Raw genomic sequence first — 24,827 nt, 5'->3', positions numbered from 1 at the left:
TCTCTCAGGCAGCTTTAATAGATCCCTGGCCAAAATGTAGAAGAGCACACTGTCACATCAATACTGTGGGGAGATGGGGTTGTTGGGAACACAATTGTGGCAGGCAGTCAGTCAATTTGCTCCTAACAAGTTCCCACAAAAGCAATCCGAAACCGCTAGCAGAAGGATAAGTATTGGTCAGTATTCGTCAGTATTCCAGGGCAAACTTTCTAGGGCTGTTTTTCCACAATAATGCCTTGGTCCCAAAAGCCTTGGTTTTATATCTCATTAAAGGAATGGCACCTCTGGCCATCCTGTGCAATTTCAGAACTGCAATGCAAGATTATATTAATTTTTTTAAACTAAAGTTACTGTACATTTTATGCTGCATCGGTTTACATTACTTTTTCCAACTCTGACATTATTCGAAGCAGAAAAGACTATCATAAGTGATTAAAATGTCTAACATGGCGCATGAGGGAATACTAAACAAAACTGGGTTTGGAATTTCCTGCATTTTTGTTCACATACACACACCCGTAAACCAACTACATGGCTTAAAAGAGTGCGGAACTTTGAACTTGGAATTATACATGCAGCTGCAATAGTCAAGGGGTTCTTTGATATTTTACATTTATTCATCAAACCTACCATCCAAGTTTGCTGTCTTCAACAAAACGGGCCACGTCCAAGTCTCAAATGTGGAAATTTTCCAGTAATCCAGCAACACTGTTTCCTGCAGTACCTGAAATTCTGGTCACAGTCTTTAAATATTATTAACCGCAATGTTTTTAAGAATCTTCAGTGGGACCTACTCTACATTTTGTTTCTTTGAATTGATTTTTATTGCATTAGTGCAGAACTCATTAACAAAGGGTGATATTTATAATGTACAGAAATGTTAGTTGAATGAGTTGAAACTTAAATATGACTCAAAAAAACTAGCAAAGAATCGCCTTTTGGCGGTATAACTGTCATTTTTCTTTTATACAGCTCACTGCTGTGGTTGCTTCAGCTCCTTTACTAGGATTGCTGGCAGATACCTAACTGTTTTTTTCACAGTTTCCAAGTTAACTCTGGTGACTGTTATCTGCTACAAGACTCTTTGAGCACCATTGTAGATTTTCTTCCGCTAGCTGTAAGTTACAGCAAAACTTTAAGCTGCTTTACTCTCATGAAGTCAAAACTGAAGTAGAATCCTATCGAAATTTCACACAAGCATAGGATCACCTTTTCCTTGTTTATGCCAAATGCTGAAAATGGATTTCTCTTTAAACATTAACCAAATATCCCTCAATTAACCAACATTCATACACCATAAGATTTCAAGTTTTAAATTTGAAATGGTATACTTTGGGATGTCCTCATACAGAAATGTAAAATTAATTATTTTACTTCCAACCCAACTCTTACTTTATAAATTCTATTAACAAAATTTCGTCAGCTGGCTTATGATCTTTTCTTCAGATCTTCTGGCTTCATCACGGATATATTGTTCAACTGCTGAATATTCTTCCCTATTAACTCTGACCCTATAAGGTAAACATTGGTTAATTAAACTTATGCTTATTTGATTTGCCTTTGGCTTAGAGAGGTGTTTACCAGGTTCTCAACCAGATACCCTCACCTCTCTCCAGTTAGAACTCAATTCCTAAACCTAAAAATAATACCCTCCAACGAAAATATCTAGTTCATAATTAATATATAACATAATCTATTCCTTTTCTAAGTCTGATGGATCCCAATTAGGTTGGGACAATACCACGTGATAACTGGAATGGCAAAAATAGTCATTTTCAGATCAAACTGGAGTTACCCAAGGCAAAAGCTGAAATCAACAAAGTTCATGGAACAGATGCAAACATATATAGATAGTCTTTTTGTAAAAGATCAGCACATTAGAAATATGTACCATTGCTTTGGTACCAAAAACACAGTATTTAAAAGAAAAGCCTCATCAACTCTACAAAGTGCCAAAAATCAGTTCTTGGTTTGTCAGTGTGGAGTATATTCTGAAACAAAGTGTAAACTGACACACTGATAATCCTTATTTCTCAGCAAGGGCATGAAGAGAACTGGCAATGGACAAAGGTTAAGGTGGTAAATATGCGCATGATTTGGGCATGTCAAAACTCAAAAGATTACAGACTTACAGCATCATTTTAAACCACCGCTGCATAATTGTCGGCAGTTAAATCTGTGGGCTGGGCAAACGTCTAAACTTGCAGAATTAGTAAAGTAAATACAAGCACTGGCTAACCACAAGAATGGTTGCGGCTGTGACACACATTAATATTATGCTTTGAAAAAGCAATATACAACTACGTTTAAATCTTTGAAGCATTCTGACAAGAAAAAAATATATAAGAAGTCTTTATGAAAATACCAGTTCCAGCAAAAGAACATTTTTAATGTGGTCCTTTTATGGCATTGTATGTGAAGTTACTCAAGGTTTTAACTTACAACCTAATACCAATGCCATGTGAAATAGCTCCATGGAAACCAATGCCTTAAAATGTTCAGTGAATGTTCAGCCAAAATGTTCAGAGAAAACAGAGTAAATATTGGTTGTAAGTTTTTTGTAATTCTAGAGCTCTTAATAGGTAAGGTCAGGGGATAAACAGAAGTGTATTTATAGACATTGGTTTATGCAATTGACATCCTTCAAATTGATTCCCAATTTCTACCATGTCATAAACAGGCACCAAGTAAAAGTCAAAACACATAGGAAAAATAGACAATTAAGTCACTTTGAACTTCCAGCTACCAGTTTTAAAGCAATAATCAGCAACTCCCTGATCCCAAGGTCACCTATCTACTCACAGTCAAGAAAAGCAACAGGCAACAGGTTGGACAGCAGACAATGTCACAACTGAAACACTCCCAAGTACTGGACACAAAAATTACGTGGTGCGAAAGTTCCTTTGATGCGAACACATCATGAAGATTGACATTCATAGTATCCAATAATTCATTGCACAAGGTATGAATGAGTAAGTGATCAAGTCATTGTGAAGGCATGCAAATTTGAATTCATTTTATCATTACATGTACGATTTCAAACTTTTAATGCATTCCAACTCAATTGCCAACTTTGCACAGAACATTACCACCTACATTGAACAATCAACTTGCCATAGAAAATAAACAGCTATTGTTCTCTTTGAGCAAGGATGGGCTACATGGATGATGCATTCAGTATAGTGTTGCAGTAGGAAGTTTCCCAACGTCCACAAATTGTTAAATATAAGTGCACAAGAGAAGACATATGCAACATTAAGTGGTTTTGGTAATTTTACATCAACCACATATAAAGATCACAATGTGATAACGGCATCTAGATAATTCTGTAGAAATGCTGCAACTTTTACAAATTTATTGCACAATGCTACATATTTCCAAATCTACTACACATTACATATCAGAAGGATTCTGCAGATATTACACATTCAACATATCATGACAACTGCAAACGCTCACTTGAAGAATGATAAAGACAAACAGGATAAACCTTTACTGTTACAAAACAATATAGCTGCATGCCAGCAACACACATCACAGCAATCTGCACATAGTACATTTTCAAATATTTGGGTTTTTTTCACATGCTAAAAGGAGAGAAAATAATAGACAAATTGATTTAAATCAAGGGGGCTTTAGTGGCCAAATAAGTTAGTCTCACATATACAAAGTGTCTTTCACGACTTCAGGACATACCAAAGTGCCTTAATGCCAATGAAATACCTCTGAAATTTGGTCATTGATGAAATGTAGGAAACACATGGGGAAGATAATAGCGGGGTGGTTATGTCACTACATAAATAATCCAAATGCCCAGGTTTGTGTTCTGGGGTCATGGCTTCAAATCACAACATGGCAATTGGTAGAATTTAGAAACAGTTAATTAATAAAGAAATTAATTTTTAAAAATCTGGAATTGAAAGCTAGTCTCAGGAATAATGGCCATGAAACTATAGATTATTGTAAAAATAATTAATTTAATTCACTCATGCCCTATAAGGAAAGAAATCTGACGTACTTTTTTTTGGTCTGGTCTATACGTGATTCCAAGTTTACAGGACAGTGATTGACTCTCAACTGTCCCGTGAAATGGCCAATTATAATCCAACCAGTTATAGCTACTTGGGATGGGCAACAAATGCTGGTCTTGTCTCATGAAGGAATTTATAAAAGGTAGTTAATTTTCACATAAATGTATGACCTCATTATAAAGCAAGTTAAATAATTTGTATGCTAAAGTACAGCAAAAGTTGGATAAAGCTACACTAGAACTGGTTAGATCTCAACTTAAGCAATGTGTCCAATTCTGATCAACAAGTAAGACACAAGATATAACAAAACCTTGGTGGGGGGGGGGCCATAATGTGAAGAGGAGCCACAGAGTCAACCCTAACTGTGACAGGCAGGGTTAAGTCATGAAAAATAATTGGAGAAACTACTGACTTTGCAGCCTCAAAAATAAGGAATGGGCTCTGACCTTAAAGATATGCAAGGTAATAAACTGCTGAAAATAATAAGTGCTGAATATAAAGCTAAATGGAGACAGGAGGACAAGGGAAAATCAATGTCAACTAGCACAAATACGACTACATAATTTTTCACTGAAAAGATAAGCCATGGACCAACTTTAATATCAGGAAGTAAAATAAACCTAGGGTTGATAAGAAATGGTTGGATATCACCATGGTAGTTCAGAAGACTAATATGGACCAGAAATGGGTAGAATCATATTGCATTTGCAGGTATTTTCGAATCAACCTGTTCAACGATGTTATGACACACTGCTGGAGCAGGTGAGATTAGAACCCAGGCTTCCTGATCCAGAGGCAGGGACTCTGCCACTGCATGACCAGACATCTATATTATCTTGAAATAAAAGGAGGGAGTGTGTGTCAAGGATGGCACAATTATTGAAAGCATTTCATTCTATAATAAAAGGCTACAATATTTGCCAATTTAAAAAATGTGGATTTCATCTTAGTACCTGCGTAAATGATTACTTGATACAATCAGCTTGAAGGAAGACACTACATTTACTGCATAATTACACTGTCAGCAAGATCAGTGTGACTGTAAGTTAGTAGCTATTCCATGTTTTAACAAGTGAGACTCAGAAGTTCTCGAAATCTTCCTTTTTTGAAAGGAAGTTACTTGCTGACATAGCAAGACCAGAGTTAATGGTTCTCACAGTCCAACTACACAGCAAAAATCTAGGTTCAAAAGGCAATAATTAATTCTACACATTAAAAGGCATTAGTAGCAGCATTAGTACACATTAGTAGCAGCATGGAGTGTTCCTACCACTGGGCCAAACAGTCCAGGTTCAAGTCCCATAACATATCCAAAACAGTTTACAAAAGCAGCTTTTAAATCTGCATTTGAAACTTCAGTACAGAAAGGGCAGAAGTGCTCAGTGATGAATACTGTACATCTCGGGTAGACTTTCCCTTAGACTCTGTGTCACCAGTCACTCACATGTAGATGTTGTGTGCCTACCCCACATCCTGCAACGGACTTTTGCTAACAATAAGTGATTGCATACAAAAACAATAGTGTGCCAGTGTGTATGGACTGGAGTAAAGATAAAGCTGAAGATCACAATGATCAAGAAGCAAAATAGCCTACTTCTAATGTTCTGTGGATTGTGACAAGCCTTTTATTTTATGTTCATATGCAATGGCATCATACTCATGGTCAGCCACATTCTCCTTCCTTGAAGAGAAGGTAGGCTAAAAACCACTCTAGCAACACAAAGTATGATTAGAAATCACTAAAATGGGTTTATTTTCTATGAAATGATAAAGAGAATTTTCCAATCTATTTTCTACCATGCCTTGTACTGTGAAAACTATAACACACAATTCAAGCTATTTCCTCAGGAAATGTTTGTCCTGCAAAAAGGGTAATGAAAATCTGAAATTGATATTTTATGGATTGAGAACAATGGATTTTTTTAAAGGCAAGGATATCAAAGAAGCGCAAGACCATAAATTTTAAGCAAAAACAGACCTTTTGGCCCATCAAACCTGCTCTGCCATTCAACTAGATCATGGCTGAACTAATCACCCTCAATTCCACTTTCCTGCTTTATCCCTATATACCCCTTGATTTCCATACTGATTAAAAATCTGTCTATTGTAGCTTTCAATATACTTAATAATTCAGGTTGTAAGTTGGTCACTGAGTTAGAAGGTTTGTTTTCAGAAGTATTGACACTATGCTAGGTAACATCATCAGTGAGCCTCCGGTGAAGCACTGGCATTTTGGCCTGCTTTCTATGTGCGTGTCTTGGTCTCTTAAGATGGGAGATATCATTTCCGGCTCTTTCTCTCAGAGGTTGGTAAATGGGGTCCAAATTGATGGAGTTCCGGTTTGAATGCCAGACCTCTAGGAATTCCCGTGTGTCTCTGTTTAGCCTGTCTGAGGATGGAGTTGTTGTCCCAGGTGATCCGATGTCTATCTTCATGTCTTTTTGTGGCTAGTTGGTGTTTGTGAATCATGATGGCTAGTTTTCTGTCTGTCTGTCTGATATAGCGTTTCTTACAATCCTTGCATCGTATTTTGTAAGTGACATTCATTTTGGTGTTACTTGTATTGGGTCCTTTAGGTTAATCAGCTGCTGTTTAAGTATGGTGGTAGATGTGTGGGCTACCATGATGCCAAGGAGTCATAGCAGTCTGGTAGTCATTGACTAAATGATTGCCAGACTTTTCCAAAGAAAAGCCTTAAACAGTTGAATATCCAACTCTTATTTTAAATCTCAAATTCTGTGACACTAAACAAATTTGAACTTATTTTAAAAAAGACAGCAAGCAGAGTCTCATAAATCTGATGTGCAATGTAAGACTTTGATTAAAATTCTCTCAAATATGATGATAGATGGCATCATAACACAACCAGAGTGGTTGTGGCCCCGAGAGAAAGGGTGACCACAAAAAGAATTTATTCTGAACTTCAGGATATAATTTTGCAATATTTGATCAAAAGTTGTCATGGAAACCCCATATTTACTGCCAACAGGCAGGCCACTCAATGACAAATTTTACTTTTTGAATTCAGCAGCTTGCACCACATCATGTGCATTGGAGAACAAATTTAATTAGAAATCCAAAGTCTATATTCAAAAAGATACTATATTCACAATGATGACTACAGCTATTACATAACAAGTCTAGCTTATACACGTACTGCTAGAGAGTCTACAGAGGAAGATTTGACTATTGTGCACTGTGCAAGCCCCAAAATCTGTTACGATTTCCTTTAAGCACTATGGTTCATTATTTGTTCCTTTATATTGATAAAGGGTAGGTCACCATAGTCGTAGTGGACCACAGGGTTACTCTATCGTTAGGAAGACAGAGAGAACTGGTGGCGGCTTAACCTGAAGGGAGAGATTGAGAAGAAGAGACTGTCAATCTATACCTAACCTTAATACCCTCGGGGGAAAAAAAAGTCTAGGAGCTTTATCTTTGAGATAAATATTTCAGCATGTCTTAAACGTACAATCTGACAAAAAAAAAATCTACTATTCTATTCGATTTTGTTGATTGCATTACATGAGAAAGGCATGAGCACGGAACACAAATCTGATGTCCAGAACAAATCAGGAATGATCAAATGGATTTCATAATCAATCACTTTAGTTAGCTATAGGCAGGACAACTCAACACTCAAATTGTTAAAATTTTTATAATAATTTACATGCACATTATGAAAATAGGTAAGTTAGCCTACATTGATTTTTTTTTGATTACTTACAGTGTGGAAACAGGCCCTTCGGCCCAACAAGTCCACACCGCCCCGCCGAAGCGCAACCCACCCATACCCTTACATCTACCCCTTACCTACACTACGGGCAATTTAGGATGGCCAATTCACCTGACCTGCACATCTTTGGTGCTGTGGGAGGAAACCGGAGCACCCGGAGGAAACCCACGCAGACACGGGGAGAACGTGCAAACTCCACACAGTCAGTCGCCTGAGGCGGGAATTGAACCCGGATCTCTGGCGCTGTGAGGCAGCAGTGCTAACCACTGTGCCACCGTGCCGCCCATTTGATATTTTCCAGAAGGACATTGCCATTTCAGAGCAGACAAGAGTAGAGATGCAAATATATTCTTTGAATTCAGATCCAAATACCATTCCAAAAAGCCAGGATAGTTGAGATACAGATTTGAAGTGTACCTGTTCACTATCAAGGCAACTGCAGCAGTCCCAGATGGGGGAAGATAAAACACTAATCAAAAGAGAAAATGCTGGAAAATCTCAGCAGGTCTGGCAGCATTTGTAAGGAGAGAAAAGAGCTGACGTCTTGAGTCTAATTGACCCTTTGTCAGGGGGTCAGTTAGACTTGAAACGTCAGCTCTTTTCTCTCCTTACAAATGCTGCCAGACCTGCTGAGATTTTCCAGCATTCTCTCTTTTGGTTTCAGATTCCAGCATCCGCAGTAATTTGCTTTTATCCAAGATAAAACACTAGTCACTCTGATTTAGCTACTGCGTGCATCATATGCTACACGTCTTGACTGGAAAAGCATAGATAATTCTATCAAATTGTGGGTGGAACTATAAATCCCAAACAAATGTACAAAGGAGGAAATAGAAGATCTACAGTTAGCACAGAACTGTGACAGCAATAAAAGACAATTTAATTCATTGAGTCTGGTCTGGCTTTCCAAAGAATCAGTTCACCTACTCCTACTGCCCTGTAATCTTTCCCCCAATTAAATAGGACTGATTCAATTCACCTTTGAAAGTCTCACTTGACACTGCCTCAGTATGTTGTGAAGGCAATGTACTCCAGCTCCTTTCCACTCACCATGCAAAAATGCTTCTTTTTCCAATTACATTAAATCCCCAGCCTTTAGTTCTCAATTCTTCCACAAAGAAGAAACATTATTAACAAAACACACTGTTCATGATTTAATACCTCCATCAAGATATTCTCAAAAACTCATTCACAAAAGTTAAGCTTCAACTTCTCCAAATCTAGGTAACTGAAATTTTTCATCCCCAAAATTGTTTCCATGAATCTTTTCTGCATCCTCTGCAATGTCATCACATCTTTCCCAAACCTGCAATTTAATTCAAAATGTAGGAGAAAAATTACTGCAGATGCTGGAATCGGTACTGAAAGCAACCAATTATGAAGATCACTGCAGGTCAGACAGCATCCATGTTTCACGTCAAAATGACTCTTTATCATAGCTGTCTTTATGTGTGTGTACCATTTATGCCGCAGTTTTGGGGAGGGAGGGGTTAAGTGATCCGAATAGGAGAATGGCAGAACAAAGGTATGCCTCCTGCCAGACTTGAAAGGATAGACAGCCCACTTGGGATGGGGATGGGGATGGGGGGCGGGGGGGCGAGAGAGGACATGATAGCAGAATGTCACAAGCTAAAGAGAAGAAGTGGTTCACAATTTGAAGGTGTTAAAAACTTATTTTTAAGCCAAGAAAGCTGTAAAGTGCGTAGTCTGAAGATGAGATGTTGTTCCTGCAGTTTGCACTGTGATTCACTGGAACACTGCAGTATGCCAAGGACATCCACTACAAAGCCACAGCCACAGTCCCATAGCTACCTTCACCACAGCTTCTGCCTCTGTGTCTCCATTTCGGGGAATAAATAGTCTACTGCTATTCAGTACAAAGCCACTGACTTCCATAGCTACATTCACTACAGCTAGTCACACTCTACATCCTGCAAGGATTCCATCTCATTCTTCCAGCTCCTTTACCTATATCACATCTGTCTGGAAGATGCCGGCATCCTATTCAACACTGCTAACATAGCTTACTTCTTCCATGACTGCAGTTTCCCACCCACTGTGGTTGACAGGGCCCTCAACTGCAATTTGACTTATCGCCTGTGCTTCCACCTATGCCCCTTCCCATCACTCAACAACGTGATCAGGTCCCCCTTGTCCTCACTTTTCATCCCACCCGCCTCTGCATTCTAAGGATCATTCTGTGCCATTTCAGACAGCTCCAACAAAACGCCACCACGAAACACATCTTCCCTTCACTCCCCTGTCTTGAATTTTGCAGGAATTGTTCCCTCCAGGATACCCTAATATATTCCCACAAGCACCAACACCAAACACCTCCCCACACACCTTCCCATGTAACCACAGAAGGTACAACAGCTGCCCCTTCACCTCCTCCCTGCTCACCATCCAAGGGCTGAAACAGTCTTCCAGGTGGAGCAGCTTTCCACCTGTACCTCTTCCAATCTTGTTTATCCGGTGCAGTGAATACAATGCGGTGTAGCCCACATAGGAGAAACCAAATGCAGACTGGGTGGCTGCTTTGAGGAACACTTGCGGTCTGTGCATAATTATGACCCTGACCATCCCATAGCTGGTCATTTTAACACAGCGTCCTGCTCACACACCCACATGTCTGTCTTTGGTATGCTGCAGTGTTCCAGTGAATCACAGCGCAAACTGGAGGAACAACTTATCTTCAGACTTGGCATTTTATAGCCTTCTGGACTCAATATTGAGCTCAACACCTTCAAATTGCAATCCATTTTTTCCCTTCTTTGAGCTGGCTATATTTTGTTATTAGATCCTCCCCTACACATCTCCATCCCAAGGGGGGAGATTGGTCCTTTCAAATCTGCAGGAGACACAGTATTGTTCTCCCACTCTGATCACTTAATCTGAGCTATTAACATCTTTTCTCCACCAGCATCCTACACCCACTAACCCCCCCCCATCAAAGTATAACACAAATGCAGTCCCTTCCACACTTCACTCAGCTCTGTTAAGAATCATGTAGACTCAAAACATTCGCTTGCTCTCTCTCATGAATGCTGTCTGACCCGCTGTGATCTCCAGCATTGGTGGTTTGCACTGCATCTTCACTCAACTTATTTGCCTTTTTCTAGTAACTCTTGACTAATAAAATTGGTTTTGACATTTTTCATTGACCAAACCCCATCCAATCCTTCCTCAGCCTCAACAGCTTTGTGATAAATAAAAGGTAACCATGCATGAGGATTAGGTGATAATTTTGTTTTAAGTCAAACTCTTCATTTCTCTATTACCTTTAAAAAGGATGGAATATTGCCCTTGCTCATGTGCATCAGTAGAATGTTGTAGATCAGTTCTAGTATCGTGCTGTACTTACTAGGTGAGAAGACCACAGGAGGGAAAATCAATTTGGCTGCTATCACATTGGCTGCTGCAATTCCCTATCTGCCAGGGCCAGGTTCCCAAATGACAAATGAATAATCCCCTTGTGATGATGTTAGTTGAGGAAGAAATAGTGGCCAAGGCACTGGGAAAACTTCCTGCGTTTCTCCAAAGAGTACCATCAGACATTTCACACACAACAGATGGATCTCAACTCAATTTAGCACTTCATCCAAAAAGACAGAACCCTTTGATAATGCAACACTCCCTAAAATATCATCCTAGTTTAGTACCGAAACCTATAGTGGAGGTTAGTGAAGCTCCAGAAACTACATTTTTTTTTCCCCCAGAGGAAAGATATATATCTTCTACTTATGAACAGTGTTCTCTTTGTTGATGTGATCTTAATTCAGAACGCACATTCTGCAAGATAGTCACTTAGTCATTTGTACCTATGAAGTTCAGCAACATGTCTCTACTAGCCTTTACATTGGTTCAAATATCCCTTTATTCTCTAATAAGAGAATGTTTAAACCTACGGCCAATTCAATTACATTAGTTTTTTTAAGGTGATACCACTTGTCGACTTTCATTTTACAAACTACCTTTCACTCAGACACAATGCAACTATTTTTGAAGCTCATGGCTGACAAACCCTGCTGCATGACTTATTTTATGATTTCCTACGGGTTTTCTGTCCAGAGGTGGGTAACCACAGGCCATGTCACAAGTAACAACCCCACAGCCAAAAGCATCAATTATTCACCACTTGAGCATTCAATGATCTACTGTTTTTTTAAAAATAAATCAATATTTTAAAAAAGGCATTAAGTTTAACTGTTTCTGAAAAGCCATGTTTTTTCTTCAACATGTTCTGTAAAAACATTCTTAATTTAACAATATTAATCATTGAAGCTGTCCAATACAGATACCAAAAAGTAGATTACCTTCAGTTCACAATCAATATGACTTTTAGTATACAAATGACTTATTGCATTTCAATATTTCAAAACATGTCAAATTATTACCTACAAGTAGGAACACATCCCTAGGCAGTTCACAGGGATAAAGCAGTAAAAGAAAAATGCCAAGTCAAAGGGGGAGATATTAAGAGGAATAATTAACTGTTTGGATTTTACACAGGTCCTAAAAGGTAGAGGAAATTGGAGATGCCAAGAGGCACAGGCAAAGAATTTGAATAAAGGAATAAACACGGAAAATGAAGAATTACTTTAACACACTAACTCTTCAAAAGACTTGCTTATTTTTCAGATTTCCAGCAACCACTGTATTTGTTTTATGGATTATGTGAATTGAAAGGCTTGATCAAAGACAAAATTAAACTGTAATTTTATATTTACATTATTCTAATTTAAAACCTTAGTGCAATAGTATGAAAATTATCAATTGATGGATGGTTACTACAGTTGACTCATATTTACCTATTCCTTTTCCCAGAAACTCTCATTCTCTTCTTAAATACAATTTGTACAAATGTTGCGTGTAATTTTGGCTTGAACACATAATTTACGATAAATGCAATTCTAAAGCCAATAGAACCATAAGACATAGGAACAGAAGTAGACCATCTGGCCCATTGAGTTCACTCCACCATTCAATGAGATGGTGGCTAATCTGATAATCCTTGACTTAACACAGCCTCTGCAATAAAAGAATTCCACAGATTCACAACCCACCAAGAGACAAAATTCCTTCTTTAAATCATTTATTTGCTCAATTTCTTTAGAAACATAAAACTTAGGAGGAGGAGTAGGCCATTCAGCTCTTCGAGTCTACTCCACCATAAATATGACCATGGCTGATCCTTCATTCAATGCAATATTTCCACTTTCTCCCCAAATGCCTTGATGCCCTTAACAGCTAAAAATTTAATTAATTTTCTTTTATATTCAGTGACTTAGCCTCCACAGCTTTTCATGGTACAGAATTCCACAGGTCATTACCCTTTGAGACAAGAAGCGTTTCCTCATCTCAGACCTAAATGGCCCAAGCTGTATCCTGAGACTGTAGGTGAAAACAGAAGCTTTTTCTGAATCAAAAATAAAAACTGACAATCTACTCAGATTTAATTATTTTTCCACCTTTTTCTTCTACAAAGGCAAAAGACAGGGAGGCTAGATTGTGCAAGAGTACTTATACTGGTATTGTAAATCTGGCAGTGGGGTTTAAATCCAGCCAAAGTGTTGAGATGTTTGCTGTAAGGATTCTATATGAAAAAGTGGTTTGGGCAATTTCAAACCAGTTTTTAGGACAAGTATGGACTGTTAGTACAGAATTGCCCAATGTTTGACTCCCTGATTGGCAACTTCCCAGGTTACAGACTCACTGGCCTAAAAGCTGACATTGATATGAGCTAGGTGTGGCAAATACACACAGGCAGAGTGCTTGATATACTGACACTGACTGCAGAAAGGGAAAAAGTGTTTCCTTGCCTCAAACTAGCATCTTTGTTTCTTGAGCAACAAAAAACAGGTCAGACAGCAATAGTGAAGAGGAAACATTTAACTTTCTCTGAACTTACAGCTTTAATGTAAAAAAGTATGGAATTGCAACCCTACAAAGTTTTTACATGATTTGGAAGGGTTTTACAAAGAGCTGGCTTTCCAAATGTTTATGTTACACCGACATGACCACAACAAGGTATACAAGATCAATATTTCTACAGTGACATAAAGCTTTAAATAATTGTTATACATCTCTGAAGAATGGGCAGCAGCAATCCATCAATGCAAAAATCAGAAATTGTGAGCTACAACCAAAAAGAATATTTCAGCTATAGACATGATTCAAATCCTATCCTTGGCTAGTATTCCGATTTTCAGATCTTCCACATTCATGTGTCTGCTCCTTAGACCCAGTCTCTGAGGTTCAAGGGTAACTTCCTTAAACACTGGGAGTTGTGTCCAGTGGTAACCAATTGTGCAATACTAGACCCACAAACCCTGCCACAGGCAGAGCTGGTGGTGTTTGGAGGAGTATTATGTGGGATGCTCAGGTTTTCACCCACTCCTTCCACTGTTTGTGCCTGTCCTCCATCTGGGCCTGTTGGATACATTCAAAACAAATGCCCTCACAGATGCTTCTTCTCCAGTTTGGGTGATCTTGGGCTAGAGATTTCCACGAGTCAGTGGGGATATTGCATTTTATCAGGGAGATTTTGAGAGCTTCCGAGAAGCATTTCCTCTGCTCAACATGAAGTTGTTTAGAAACTTGTGTAATAGGAGAATCATGGCTTGAATGTACTGTGAATGGTGGACAGTGATAAAATTTCTGTAGGCAACCAAAACTATACCAGAGTCCCTCTTGGTTGACAGAGCTGAAGGCCTCAGATGTCAAAGGCGGCCATGTTTAAGGATTGTTGCTACTCTGCACTTATTCTGGATACATCTTGCTGTGAAGATCATATCCATTGTGCCTCTTGATAGAAAAAAAACCTGCGTGGTGAATCTGGTAGGGGATCTTCAACCATTGGAAGAGGGTGACAGAGAAGTATTTTCACAATGACATACCTTGCCCCAGACAGCAGGGAAACCCATCTGTAGTTACCACATTTGGGTCTCATCTTCTTTCTTGAAGATGGTCACATTGAGTATCTCAAAGGTCGCTTGGCTTTCCTCCTTCCAGATGAGCGAGATGAAATAGTGTACATCAGCCAAACTCAAGAACATATTGTAATGTGTTTACGAGCAAAACAAAAAGTTTGAAAGAGAGGCTGAATCAACCCAAACAAAAGGCATCAGCAAACAAAAAAGCGAAATTCTTTGTCCCCACAAGAATACAATCTTAGATGTCCCCATTTTACATGGGGAGAGTGATCAAAGAGAATAAGGTACAATAAGGGAAGAAATGCAAACTGTACACAGAGGAACCTTGATTATCCGAAGGACACGGGCGGACAGTATTTCGTTCACTTAAATCAAATTCCGGATAATTGAATGCCGGACAACATAGTTTTGTCAAGCATTGGGACCTTGCGACCTTGCCAGATAATTCAATATTCGGATAATCAAATGCCTGATAATCGAGGTTCCCCTGTACAGGGTGACCCCCACCCCCATATCCGTGGAATTGTTTTCTGTGGTTTCAGTTACCTGCGGTATACCACAGCCCAAACATATTATAGGGGACCTTCCGGAACCAGGGACCAGGAGGCTACTGGGAAAGTAAATTTCAATTTTAAACCACTCCTATCTGCAGTTTCAGGCTTCAGCAATAGATTTAGGAACATATCCCCTGGGATCCAGGAGGACTACTGTATAAATAAAAATCATTTGTTCACTTCAAGGTAAGGCCAATGCTAAAACTGAGCAGTACAAGAGAAGAAATCATAGTTCCACATTACACCACAGTCAACGCTATTTTATTTAAAACACAGAGCAGGAAAGATATGATCTGAACAATCAAACTCCAAGCTTTATGCAGTACAAGTAGTTCTTCTATAACATGATGGTTGCGTCCTGTGCAACCTTGCATTATAGCAAAATCGCACTTCAGAAACAGCACTTAAAGTGTTGGCAATGTAATCACATTCAGCTATACATTTTAAAAATCCACACTTTAGAAACAGTGTTCCCAGTTCGTCAATCGCATTACAGTAAATTCACGGAAACGAAACATACGTTATAATTGAATGACCGTTGACCCCAAACTGACTGGACTCAAATAATGGGAAGAAATTCCTGATGAAAGGTTCTTGCCAGAAATGTCAATTCTCCTGCTCCTTGGATGCTGCCTAACCTGCTGTGCTTCTCCAGAACCACACTCAACTCAAATAACTGGAAATGTAAGCTGCTCCAGTCTCGCTGTGCAAGAGGATTTATAAATGGTTTTACACCGTAAGAATTAAGCAATTCAAATTCAAGCCTAGAGTCTGACCACAATGAAGTCGTGTTTAATCCAATCCTGGCCTACAGTATATTGCCTTTAAAACCATTCTCCTATGCCTGAAGAAGTGACATTTATTAAATTTTCTCTTGAAGCACAAAGGCCATCATAGCCAAACAAAATTCTTAGTATCTGCAACGTTTTGACAGATAACTGGATAAATTAGGAAGATGATCTTTAGCCAACTTTTCCTTCCTTAACACAAGACTCTGAAAGCAATCACAGCACACTTTTCATCATTTCTGCTGAGATCAGTATCAATATCAAAGACGACTGAATTTGCATTTATATGGTGCTTTAGAATGACCTCATATGTCACACAGCACTTCATAGTCAATTGAGTACTTTTCTGGAGACAGTGACTGTTGTATTTTTGGAAAGCAAATCAGCAAATTTGCATACAACCAAGACCCCACAACAGCAATGCAATAATGACAGTCAAATGTTTTAAGAATGTTGGTGGAGAGATAAATATCAATTATTATATCTGGGGAGCTCTCCTGCTCTTCTTCAAATAGTGTCACAGGATCACACTTAAGTTTAATATTTCATCTGTAAGACAGCATTTGGAGACACTGGAGTGTCACCCTAGCTCACATGCTTCACTGTATAGCTTCACTGTAACACCTTTTGACTCTGATGAGAGTATTTCCGCTGGATCAAAACTGAAACTTCAACCCAAATGGTGTCTAATCTGCAAGTGGTCAATCTGATGAACATGCTGCATCATAGAGTAGCCTCATTACAACACAACAAACTAAAATAATCTGTTGCCAATTATAAAATCAAGGTGATGGTGACAGATTCCCAAAACTAGGTTTGAAGGTGACACATTCAAAAACTGTCTATATTCTTAAATGCACATGAATCTTGTAAAACCTTGAGCTGTTTCCAGTTACATTGCAAACACAAAGGAGGCAAGAAAATCACTTTGCTCAAGTGACTTAATTAGACAAAATGATGCATTATGGAGGTATACCAAAATAACATCATGAATATCTGGAATTCTTCCCCAAACACCTACAGATGCTAGGTCAATTGAAACTTTCAAGATGGAAATCATTGGGTTTGATTAGACAAGGATTTCAAAGAATCTGGAGAAAAGACAGACATCGAAGTATACACATTAACGCTAATCAAGCAGAAAGTCAGAAAATCCAACTTCTGTTTCTATATTACAAACTGAAATATTTTGCTTCAAACTAGATAGCCAGAGGAACTCAACGGGCATTGAGAACATTGCTACAATCTCTCCTTCCTTTGGGGTTTCACATTTACATGTTGGTATTTAAGTATGCAAGCAAGAGAAAATCTGTAAAACCTTGTTTCCATTTACGTGTCAGTAATTTGCTTTAAACGTAAGCAGAAATAACCCACATGCAAAATTCAACTGCACGGTGACCTCAATAAGAACAAAGATGCCCACACACAAACACAATGCTTCAACACCCTATCATAGCAACGCGCTCAAATCAAGTGATTTCTGTTTGGAAATGTTTCATGCATTGTAAAAAGAAATTAATGATCTGTGTGCCATTTTTTCTCCATTATTGACAGCTCACATTCAATTTTTGAATTGTGAAAATAATAAAATACATTTGGTACAATATGCCACAGAACTTCACAAAATGCCAGCAGTAATAATTTAATACAAAGCCTGAATTCACAGACACTGGAGTGTTACCTTAGCTCACATGCTTAAGTATGGCTTCACTGTATCACCTTTGGACTCTGGTGAGCATAATCCCGCTGGACCAAAACTGAAACTTCAACCCAAATGGTGTCTGGTCTGCAAATGGCCAATCTGATGAACATGCTGCATCATGGGGTAGCCTCATTTCAACATCTCATAACGTACTAAAAAAATCATTTGTTGCCAGTTAAATGGTACAGTTATAAAATTAGGGTCATGGTGGCAGATTGCCAAAACTAGGTTTGTAGGTGACACATTCAAAAATTGTCTACACTCTTAAACGCATATGACGTCTTGTAAAACCTTGAGCTGTTTCCAGTTACATTGCAAACACAGAGGAAGCAAGAAAATCACTTTGCTCAAGTGACTTAATCGGATATAATATAGAATATTATTGGAAAAATACTCCATACTTGACAATTTCCACATTATAAAGTACTCACCCTAATCCAAATGCTTAATCAACCTCACTAAAACTTCGTCATTATCTATACTGACCATACATACAACTGTATCCCATGCAGAGAGACATGGAAGAATTTAGTTTTACCTCCTAGAGCATGAGATACACGTACATGTACTAATATAATTAAATTTTCAATTAGCACTGATAACACAGTTATGATACAACACATTCATTCACCAGAACACAGTTGTTCCATTTGAAAGCCAACAATACATTTTCACAAATTACTTGGAATTAAGTTAATAGGACTTATAATAATACAATAATAAAAGTGCAATCTCCTTTAAGTTTGCAATCTACCAGTCTCAAAATATCTGTTAACATTATGAGGGAAAATCTGAAATGACAACTTAATGAGCTAAAGTCTCCATGGAATACATTTCTCATTTCAGAAGAAAGGTCAGTGACCATAAAGATTAGCTCTGTTTCTCTCTTCATAGCTTCTGCATGAGCTACTGTACATTTTCAGTAGTTCCTATACTTACCTGACTGGAATACTAGTACTTCAGACAGCAAGATCAAATGCATTCAAAACTTTAAAGATTTGGAGGTGCTGGTTTTGGAATGGGGTATACAAAGTTAAAAATCACAACAGCAGATTACAGTCCAATATATTTATTGGAAAGCACTAGCTTTCAGCACCACATAAAGAAGGAGCAGCACTCCAAAAGCTAGTGCTTCCAAAATTTTAAAGCTTGTCTCATTTGCACACTTACTTATTCATTTCACTGTTTGAAGTTTTAGATATAGAGGCTTTAATAGGACATCATTGCCTGTCTGGGTGGATAAAAGCTGAAATCAGACACCAAAGTTGACTAAAATTTGATTTATGCAAGCTAACAGAAACATTAACTTAAATACTATAAATGACCCATTGTGTTTCCATTCACACAAACCTACATGGCTCACAAAGAAATGAAAGGCATCAGGCCATCTGTAAACCACAACTAATATTATGAAAATCTAGAGACAATGTAGAAGTAATCAATGAACCAATCTAAAGTTATCCCCACAGGGATAGACCCAATCACAACAAAGCTCCTTTCCAGTCTTTTTGATTCACTCTTTCACAAACTGCAGCTCACCCAAAATTGTACTAGACTAACATATGACAGATTCCTGATAAAGGGCTTTTGCCCAAAATATCGATTTTCCTGTTCCTGGGATGCTGCCTGACCTGCTGTGCTTTTCCAGCACTACTCTAATCTAGACTCTGATCTCCAGCACCTGTAGTCCTCACTTTGGCCTATAAGATGGGAACAGTCTAATTTCCACTCCATGTTCACCAATCTCTCCACGCAACAATTTCAAAGCATCTATCCTTTCCTGCAAATGCCCACATCCAGTGGTTTAGCAGCAACGACATAAGTAGGTGTAACATACATGTCAGCATGATTTATTTTCCTTCATAAGAGGATTAATGCTGATTAAATTTTAAGTCTTTGTTTAGTACAGTCATTTTACAGTCATTTTCATAAATATACTACATAAGAAAATATGTCCCTCTCCAATGGCAAAGAACTAGAGTATAGTACTTGTAATGTCCTGCACCTCTGTGGTTTGACAATACCTATTGATGATAATCTCATATTCCTCTATTCAATTTTTTAAATTCATTCATGGGATAAGGGTGACACTGGCTAGGTGTCCCCAGAACATTGCCTGGGTGTCTGGATTAACAGTCCAATGATAATACCATCAGGCTGTTACCAAACCCTAGGAGTTGACCCATGACTTCAACTGGCTAAGAACCTCAGCAAAATACATGGTGTTATGTGAATGAGTTAAGCAATAGTTCGGAATTTTAGTTCCAAAATGAATCATTAATCCACTACATTGCCAGGGGACACAGCAGGATGTAGACAGGCTGGGAACTTGGGCAGAGAAATGGTAGATGGAATTTAATCTGGGCAAATGCAAGGTGATGAATTTTGGAAGGTCAAATGCAGGAGGCAAGTATACAGTAAATTACAGAACCCTTAGAAGCATTAACAAAGACAGATCTAGACATACAAGTCCACAGCAGGATGAAGGGCTTATACATGAAATGTCGACTCTCCTGCTCCTTGGATGCAGCCTGACCTGCTGTACTTTTCCAGCACCACAGTTTGTGGCCAAACTAAAGTTCTATGTAGCTGAAACATATTTTGTCAATTTTAATATTGTCTGTCTCAACTGATGAAGGCGGGCATGCCATATGCTGCTTTGACCACCTTATCTACTTGTGTTGCCACTATCGAGAACTGTGTCAGCAAAGTTTAAAGGAGCTTTAAGATACAAGTTTTTGTTTTTTTTCCCACACAGAGGGTGGAAAATGCCTGGAATGCACTGCCAGAGGAGATGGTAAAAGCAGATAGAAGAGGCATCTTGATAGATACAGGAATCGATAGCGAGTAGAAGGATACAGACTGTGGACAGCAAAAGATTTTTAGTTTAGAAAGGTACATCCAAGGGCCTGTTCTTGTGCTTTACTTTTCTTTGTTAATACAAGTAGCTCTCCAGTACACCAACTTCCACAAAAATGTATGATTCCTACATAGGGATGGCCATTCCTTTATGTTATACATCATCAAGTACCACTGAAGTAACCATCTTCAGTTCCAAAGCCCTCCATCTTCATTACAAACTATTCAAAATTTGAGGCAAGCCAATCATTCTCATGCTGCCACAACCTCGTTATTCCCCATTTTTTTTGCAAATCCACATACTGATGCATGATAAGGTCTGCACTGAAGAATGAGAATGCAGAACGGCAACAATAATTGGATGTGAAAAAATATGGAGATATATAAATTTAAATGGACAGTTTCGACAAAGGTTTTTTTGAAAGAAAACAAAAGGCCCAGTAATCCAAGCAACGGCAAGCATTGGAATATTAAACTCTTGACATTACAAAATAGTGATCTCATCTCTCTTCCAGAAACCATCATCCTACTTACAGCAGTCTAGGAACTGCCAAGAGAAGAAACATATCTAACCATGGGAAACAAAGGGGGAAAAACAAATCAGCTAAGAAAGAGATCATTATCAGGATACTCTTAAAGGCCCATTCTAGAACAGCAGTACTTGCAGGCTAACAGAAGTTTCCCTGCCATTCCCATAAACACAAGAGATGCACGTGCAAAGAATCAGATATGAAATAAAAAGGCAGCACATGGACATTGAAATCCGAAAAAATGTCTATGTTTCTCAAAATCATACACCAATTTTTGCAGGTTGCAATATGTTCAGTTATTACATATAAGCAGGAAATTTTCATTTTCCAAACTGTAAAAATACCAATAAATACAAATGAGTGGCGTGCAGAAATTATATACAAGTATGGGGAGAAATTCCAACACCTTCTTTATTGCGAGATGACAACTAGTCAATACAGATTCAATACACATCAAATGCAATGAAGACTGAAAGGGAAAGTCCCTTATTCAAATTCTAAGAAATAAAGTATTTTCCGAAATATTTCACTTCTCCTGCAAATGGAAACCATTCGCAGCCTTCAAATGAGAAGAGGATACCAACAAACGCAAGTCAAGTCTTTGATAAAGTTTACGTCTATTTTACAAATCAACTCTCAGACAAGTAATCTTTCCTAGTGGCACTGCAAATTCTTAAAAATCCTCCAAACAGTTTTTTTTTTACAGATGAGGGTAAAATATAGTGTCATTTGAAGTGGCTCATTCAGTTGTAATAACAGCTCAATATCACTCTCGCAGATGAAAATCATAATTGAAAGAAACTGCTTCTTCATTAAAAAAACTCAATTTTACTGGATGGTGCTTCAATTAGTACAGGTCATTCGAATTACACATCCTGTCAGCAACAAATAAAATACATTGGATTACAGTTTGCCAACTCATCAGAAAGTGTGTTTCTAAACAATTTGTTTTTATTACAAAGAACTGGATTTCTAAGAATAAATTATTTCTTACTAGCATTTCCTATGCTCTTCTGTCAATTTGGCCCAGTAGAATTAAAGGATTATTGTTGTACTGTCTCACCTGTCAGTTGGGCAGAAAATACTTCTATGGAACAAATCTATGAGTTTGGAAATTTTCCCAGTGTGCTAAACAATATTTACCAGACCCCAAACAAAGTCAAATAAACTGTACTTAGTGGTTGTTCTTATCTTGTTGCTGTGTCCAAATGGGCAGCACAATGGACTATGTCAAAAGTAGTTCATATTTTAAAATGTCCTGAGATCATGGAAGACATTACATAAATGCAATGATTCTCTTCTCTCGGATTTTTTTTGAGGGGTGAAACTGCATCTTTTATTTAAACTTATGAGTTTCATTCAACATGGACACTCAAAAGTCAGCACTTAAAACATACAAATACTAATACATTTACGCTTAAAATGTTCTAATAACAATTCTAAAAATCAACTCATTTTAATTTATAATTCCACAAGAAACCACTTCGTTCTCACTAGTACACATGCAAATCAAGATTTACTAAATAATTCATTTCACCACTGTGCTGCATTTCCTGAAAATCTCGTGGAATAAATCACACAATGTGTATGTACATCCTGTTGCCAATTTGAAGAGGGAAGAACCATAAGATGACCTGCTAGAGCCAAGTTAAAAAAAATCACAACACCAGGTTATAGTCCAACAGGTTTAATTGGAAGCACTAGCTTTCATAGTGCTGCTCCTTCATCAGGTGCCACAGCCACCTGTTGAAGGAGCAGCGCTCTGAAAGCTAGTGCTTCCAATTAAACCTGTTGGACTTTAACCTGGTGTCGTGTGATTTTTTAACTTTGTACACCCCAGTACAACATCAGCATCTCCAAATCATGACTGTAACATCTTTGCTAGAGCCAAAGATGTTACAGCACAGAAAAAGGCCATTCAGCCTACCAAGCATTTTATATTCAATATAATGCATATGGAGATATTCTAAGCCCATTTTCCATATACAAGTATGGGGAGAAGTTCCAACTTGGCTTGGATTTAAGTAGTATTTAGATGCCTCCTGCCTCTAGCCATCTTTTCAGAAGCAAGTTAGTTTCTGTTCAGTGCTGTAACAAAAACAAATCAAACCAGGAGCCCGACAATGAACACAATGAAGTCATGGCCAAGTGCGACATGAATTTTCGTGGAGCTCCATGTGTGGATTTCTCTTCCTAATCGCAGGATTGCCTCCTCCCGCCCCCGCCTTCTCCAAACTTGGCTCTGACACGCTGTCTACTGGCTGTGTTTACATTACCTACTTGGGGCCTAGTCGCCAGGTGGAAGTCTCCGCCCTGGAGTTGTCGAGTAGCCGGCTGACGCAGAGACCAAGCCCGGCTTCGGCTTCCACTCCCAACCCGGTGTAGGCCTCAATTTATTTTTTTCCCCCTTCTTACGGGGGGGGATAAGAGAAGCTGTGTTTGCGTTTTGTTTGTTTATTTATCTTTGCGGTCTACTCACTGTCGGGGTAGCGGCAGCGGCGGAGCGCCCCTCCTCTGGAAGACTCCGTCCACGAAGACGCCGTTCTTGCCCAGACACTTCAGGTAGAAGTGCGGCTCCTGGAAGGTGATCTGCAGGTGCCGGCGGGAGATGAAGCTCGAGTGGCCCATGTTCACGTCCACGGGGCCCTGGCTCGAGTTGCGGCCGATGGTCACCGACTCCTGCCGCATCCGGTACTCGAAATCCCGGCCCTCGAGCTTGGCGATAGCGGCGTCGGGCGGGGCCTGCGGGTCGAGGCCCAGCTCCCAGCGCACGGCGCCGCTCTTGAGCTGAGCGCTCAGCCGGCTCGGGCTGCACGGCGCCGACTTGAGAGCCAGCAGCGCCCGGGCGCCCGTGTCGTCGCCTTCGCTGTCGGAGGGGAAGAGGGCAGCCTGCATGGCGCGGCCCTGGCCGGGAAAGGTGCGAGAGGCGGACAGCCGGCCTATGGGGTAAACAGCAGACGGGGGGTAGTCCGAGGCCTGCGACTCACTGTCCGCCACTAGGCACAGCCTCCAGTCGGCGGCTCAGCAACGCCGAGTGCCTCCCGTTAGACAGAAGTCATAACAAGCAGGGGGAGGAGAGGCAGAGAGAAGAAAAACCCGGAGTGGAGTGCCCCACTGATACAAAACACACAAACAAACATTTAAAAATCACACAGACAAACACAAACATTCAAAACACACACAACATTCAAAATACACAATCAGAAAACAGACACACAAACAACTTTATCAAGATTTATAAAATCATGAGAGGCATGGAAAGACAAAGATAAATAGACTTTTCCCCGGGTAGGGAAGTGCAAAACTAGAGATTTAAGGTGAGAGGGGAAAGATTTAAAAGGGACCTTCGGGAAACAACTTTTTTGTGTGCAAAGTGTGTTTTATATATATATATGGAATGAGCTGCCAGAGGAAGTGGTGGAGGGTGGTACAAGTACAACATTTTAAAGGCATCTGAATGGGTATATGAATAGGAAGGCTTTAGAGGGATATGGGCCAAATGCTGGCAAATGGAACTAGATTTAGTTAGGGTATCTGGTCAGCATGGACAAGTTGGACCGAAGAGTCTGTTTCCGGGCTGTATATCGTTATGACTCTACAATAGACAAATAAACAAAACACAAACACACAGGCACACACAGAGATAAACATCCAAAACACAGAAACATACACACACAAATAAATAAATAGGA

At 39.1% G+C, this 24,827-nt stretch overlaps 1 protein-coding gene across 1 annotated transcript in view; it reads right to left on the bottom strand.

Annotated features, from left to right (window-relative positions):
• The window catches only part of foxk1 (forkhead box K1), a 133,408-nt gene extending 109,215 nt beyond the window's left edge, over positions 1-24,193 (bottom strand). The window contains exon 1 of the mRNA XM_072559302.1: positions 23,615-24,193. Coding sequence (XP_072415403.1) covers positions 23,615-24,030 — 416 coding nt within the window. The 5' untranslated portion in view covers positions 24,031-24,193. The remainder of the gene's footprint in view (positions 1-23,614) is intronic.
• Positions 24,194-24,827: the final 634 nt, after the last annotated feature.

Source organism: Chiloscyllium punctatum, chromosome 40 (genome assembly GCF_047496795.1).
Source record: "Chiloscyllium punctatum isolate Juve2018m chromosome 40, sChiPun1.3, whole genome shotgun sequence".
Taxonomy (NCBI): Eukaryota; Metazoa; Chordata; class Chondrichthyes; order Orectolobiformes; family Hemiscylliidae; genus Chiloscyllium; species Chiloscyllium punctatum.
This window is presented reverse-complemented; position numbering and strand designations above follow the sequence as displayed.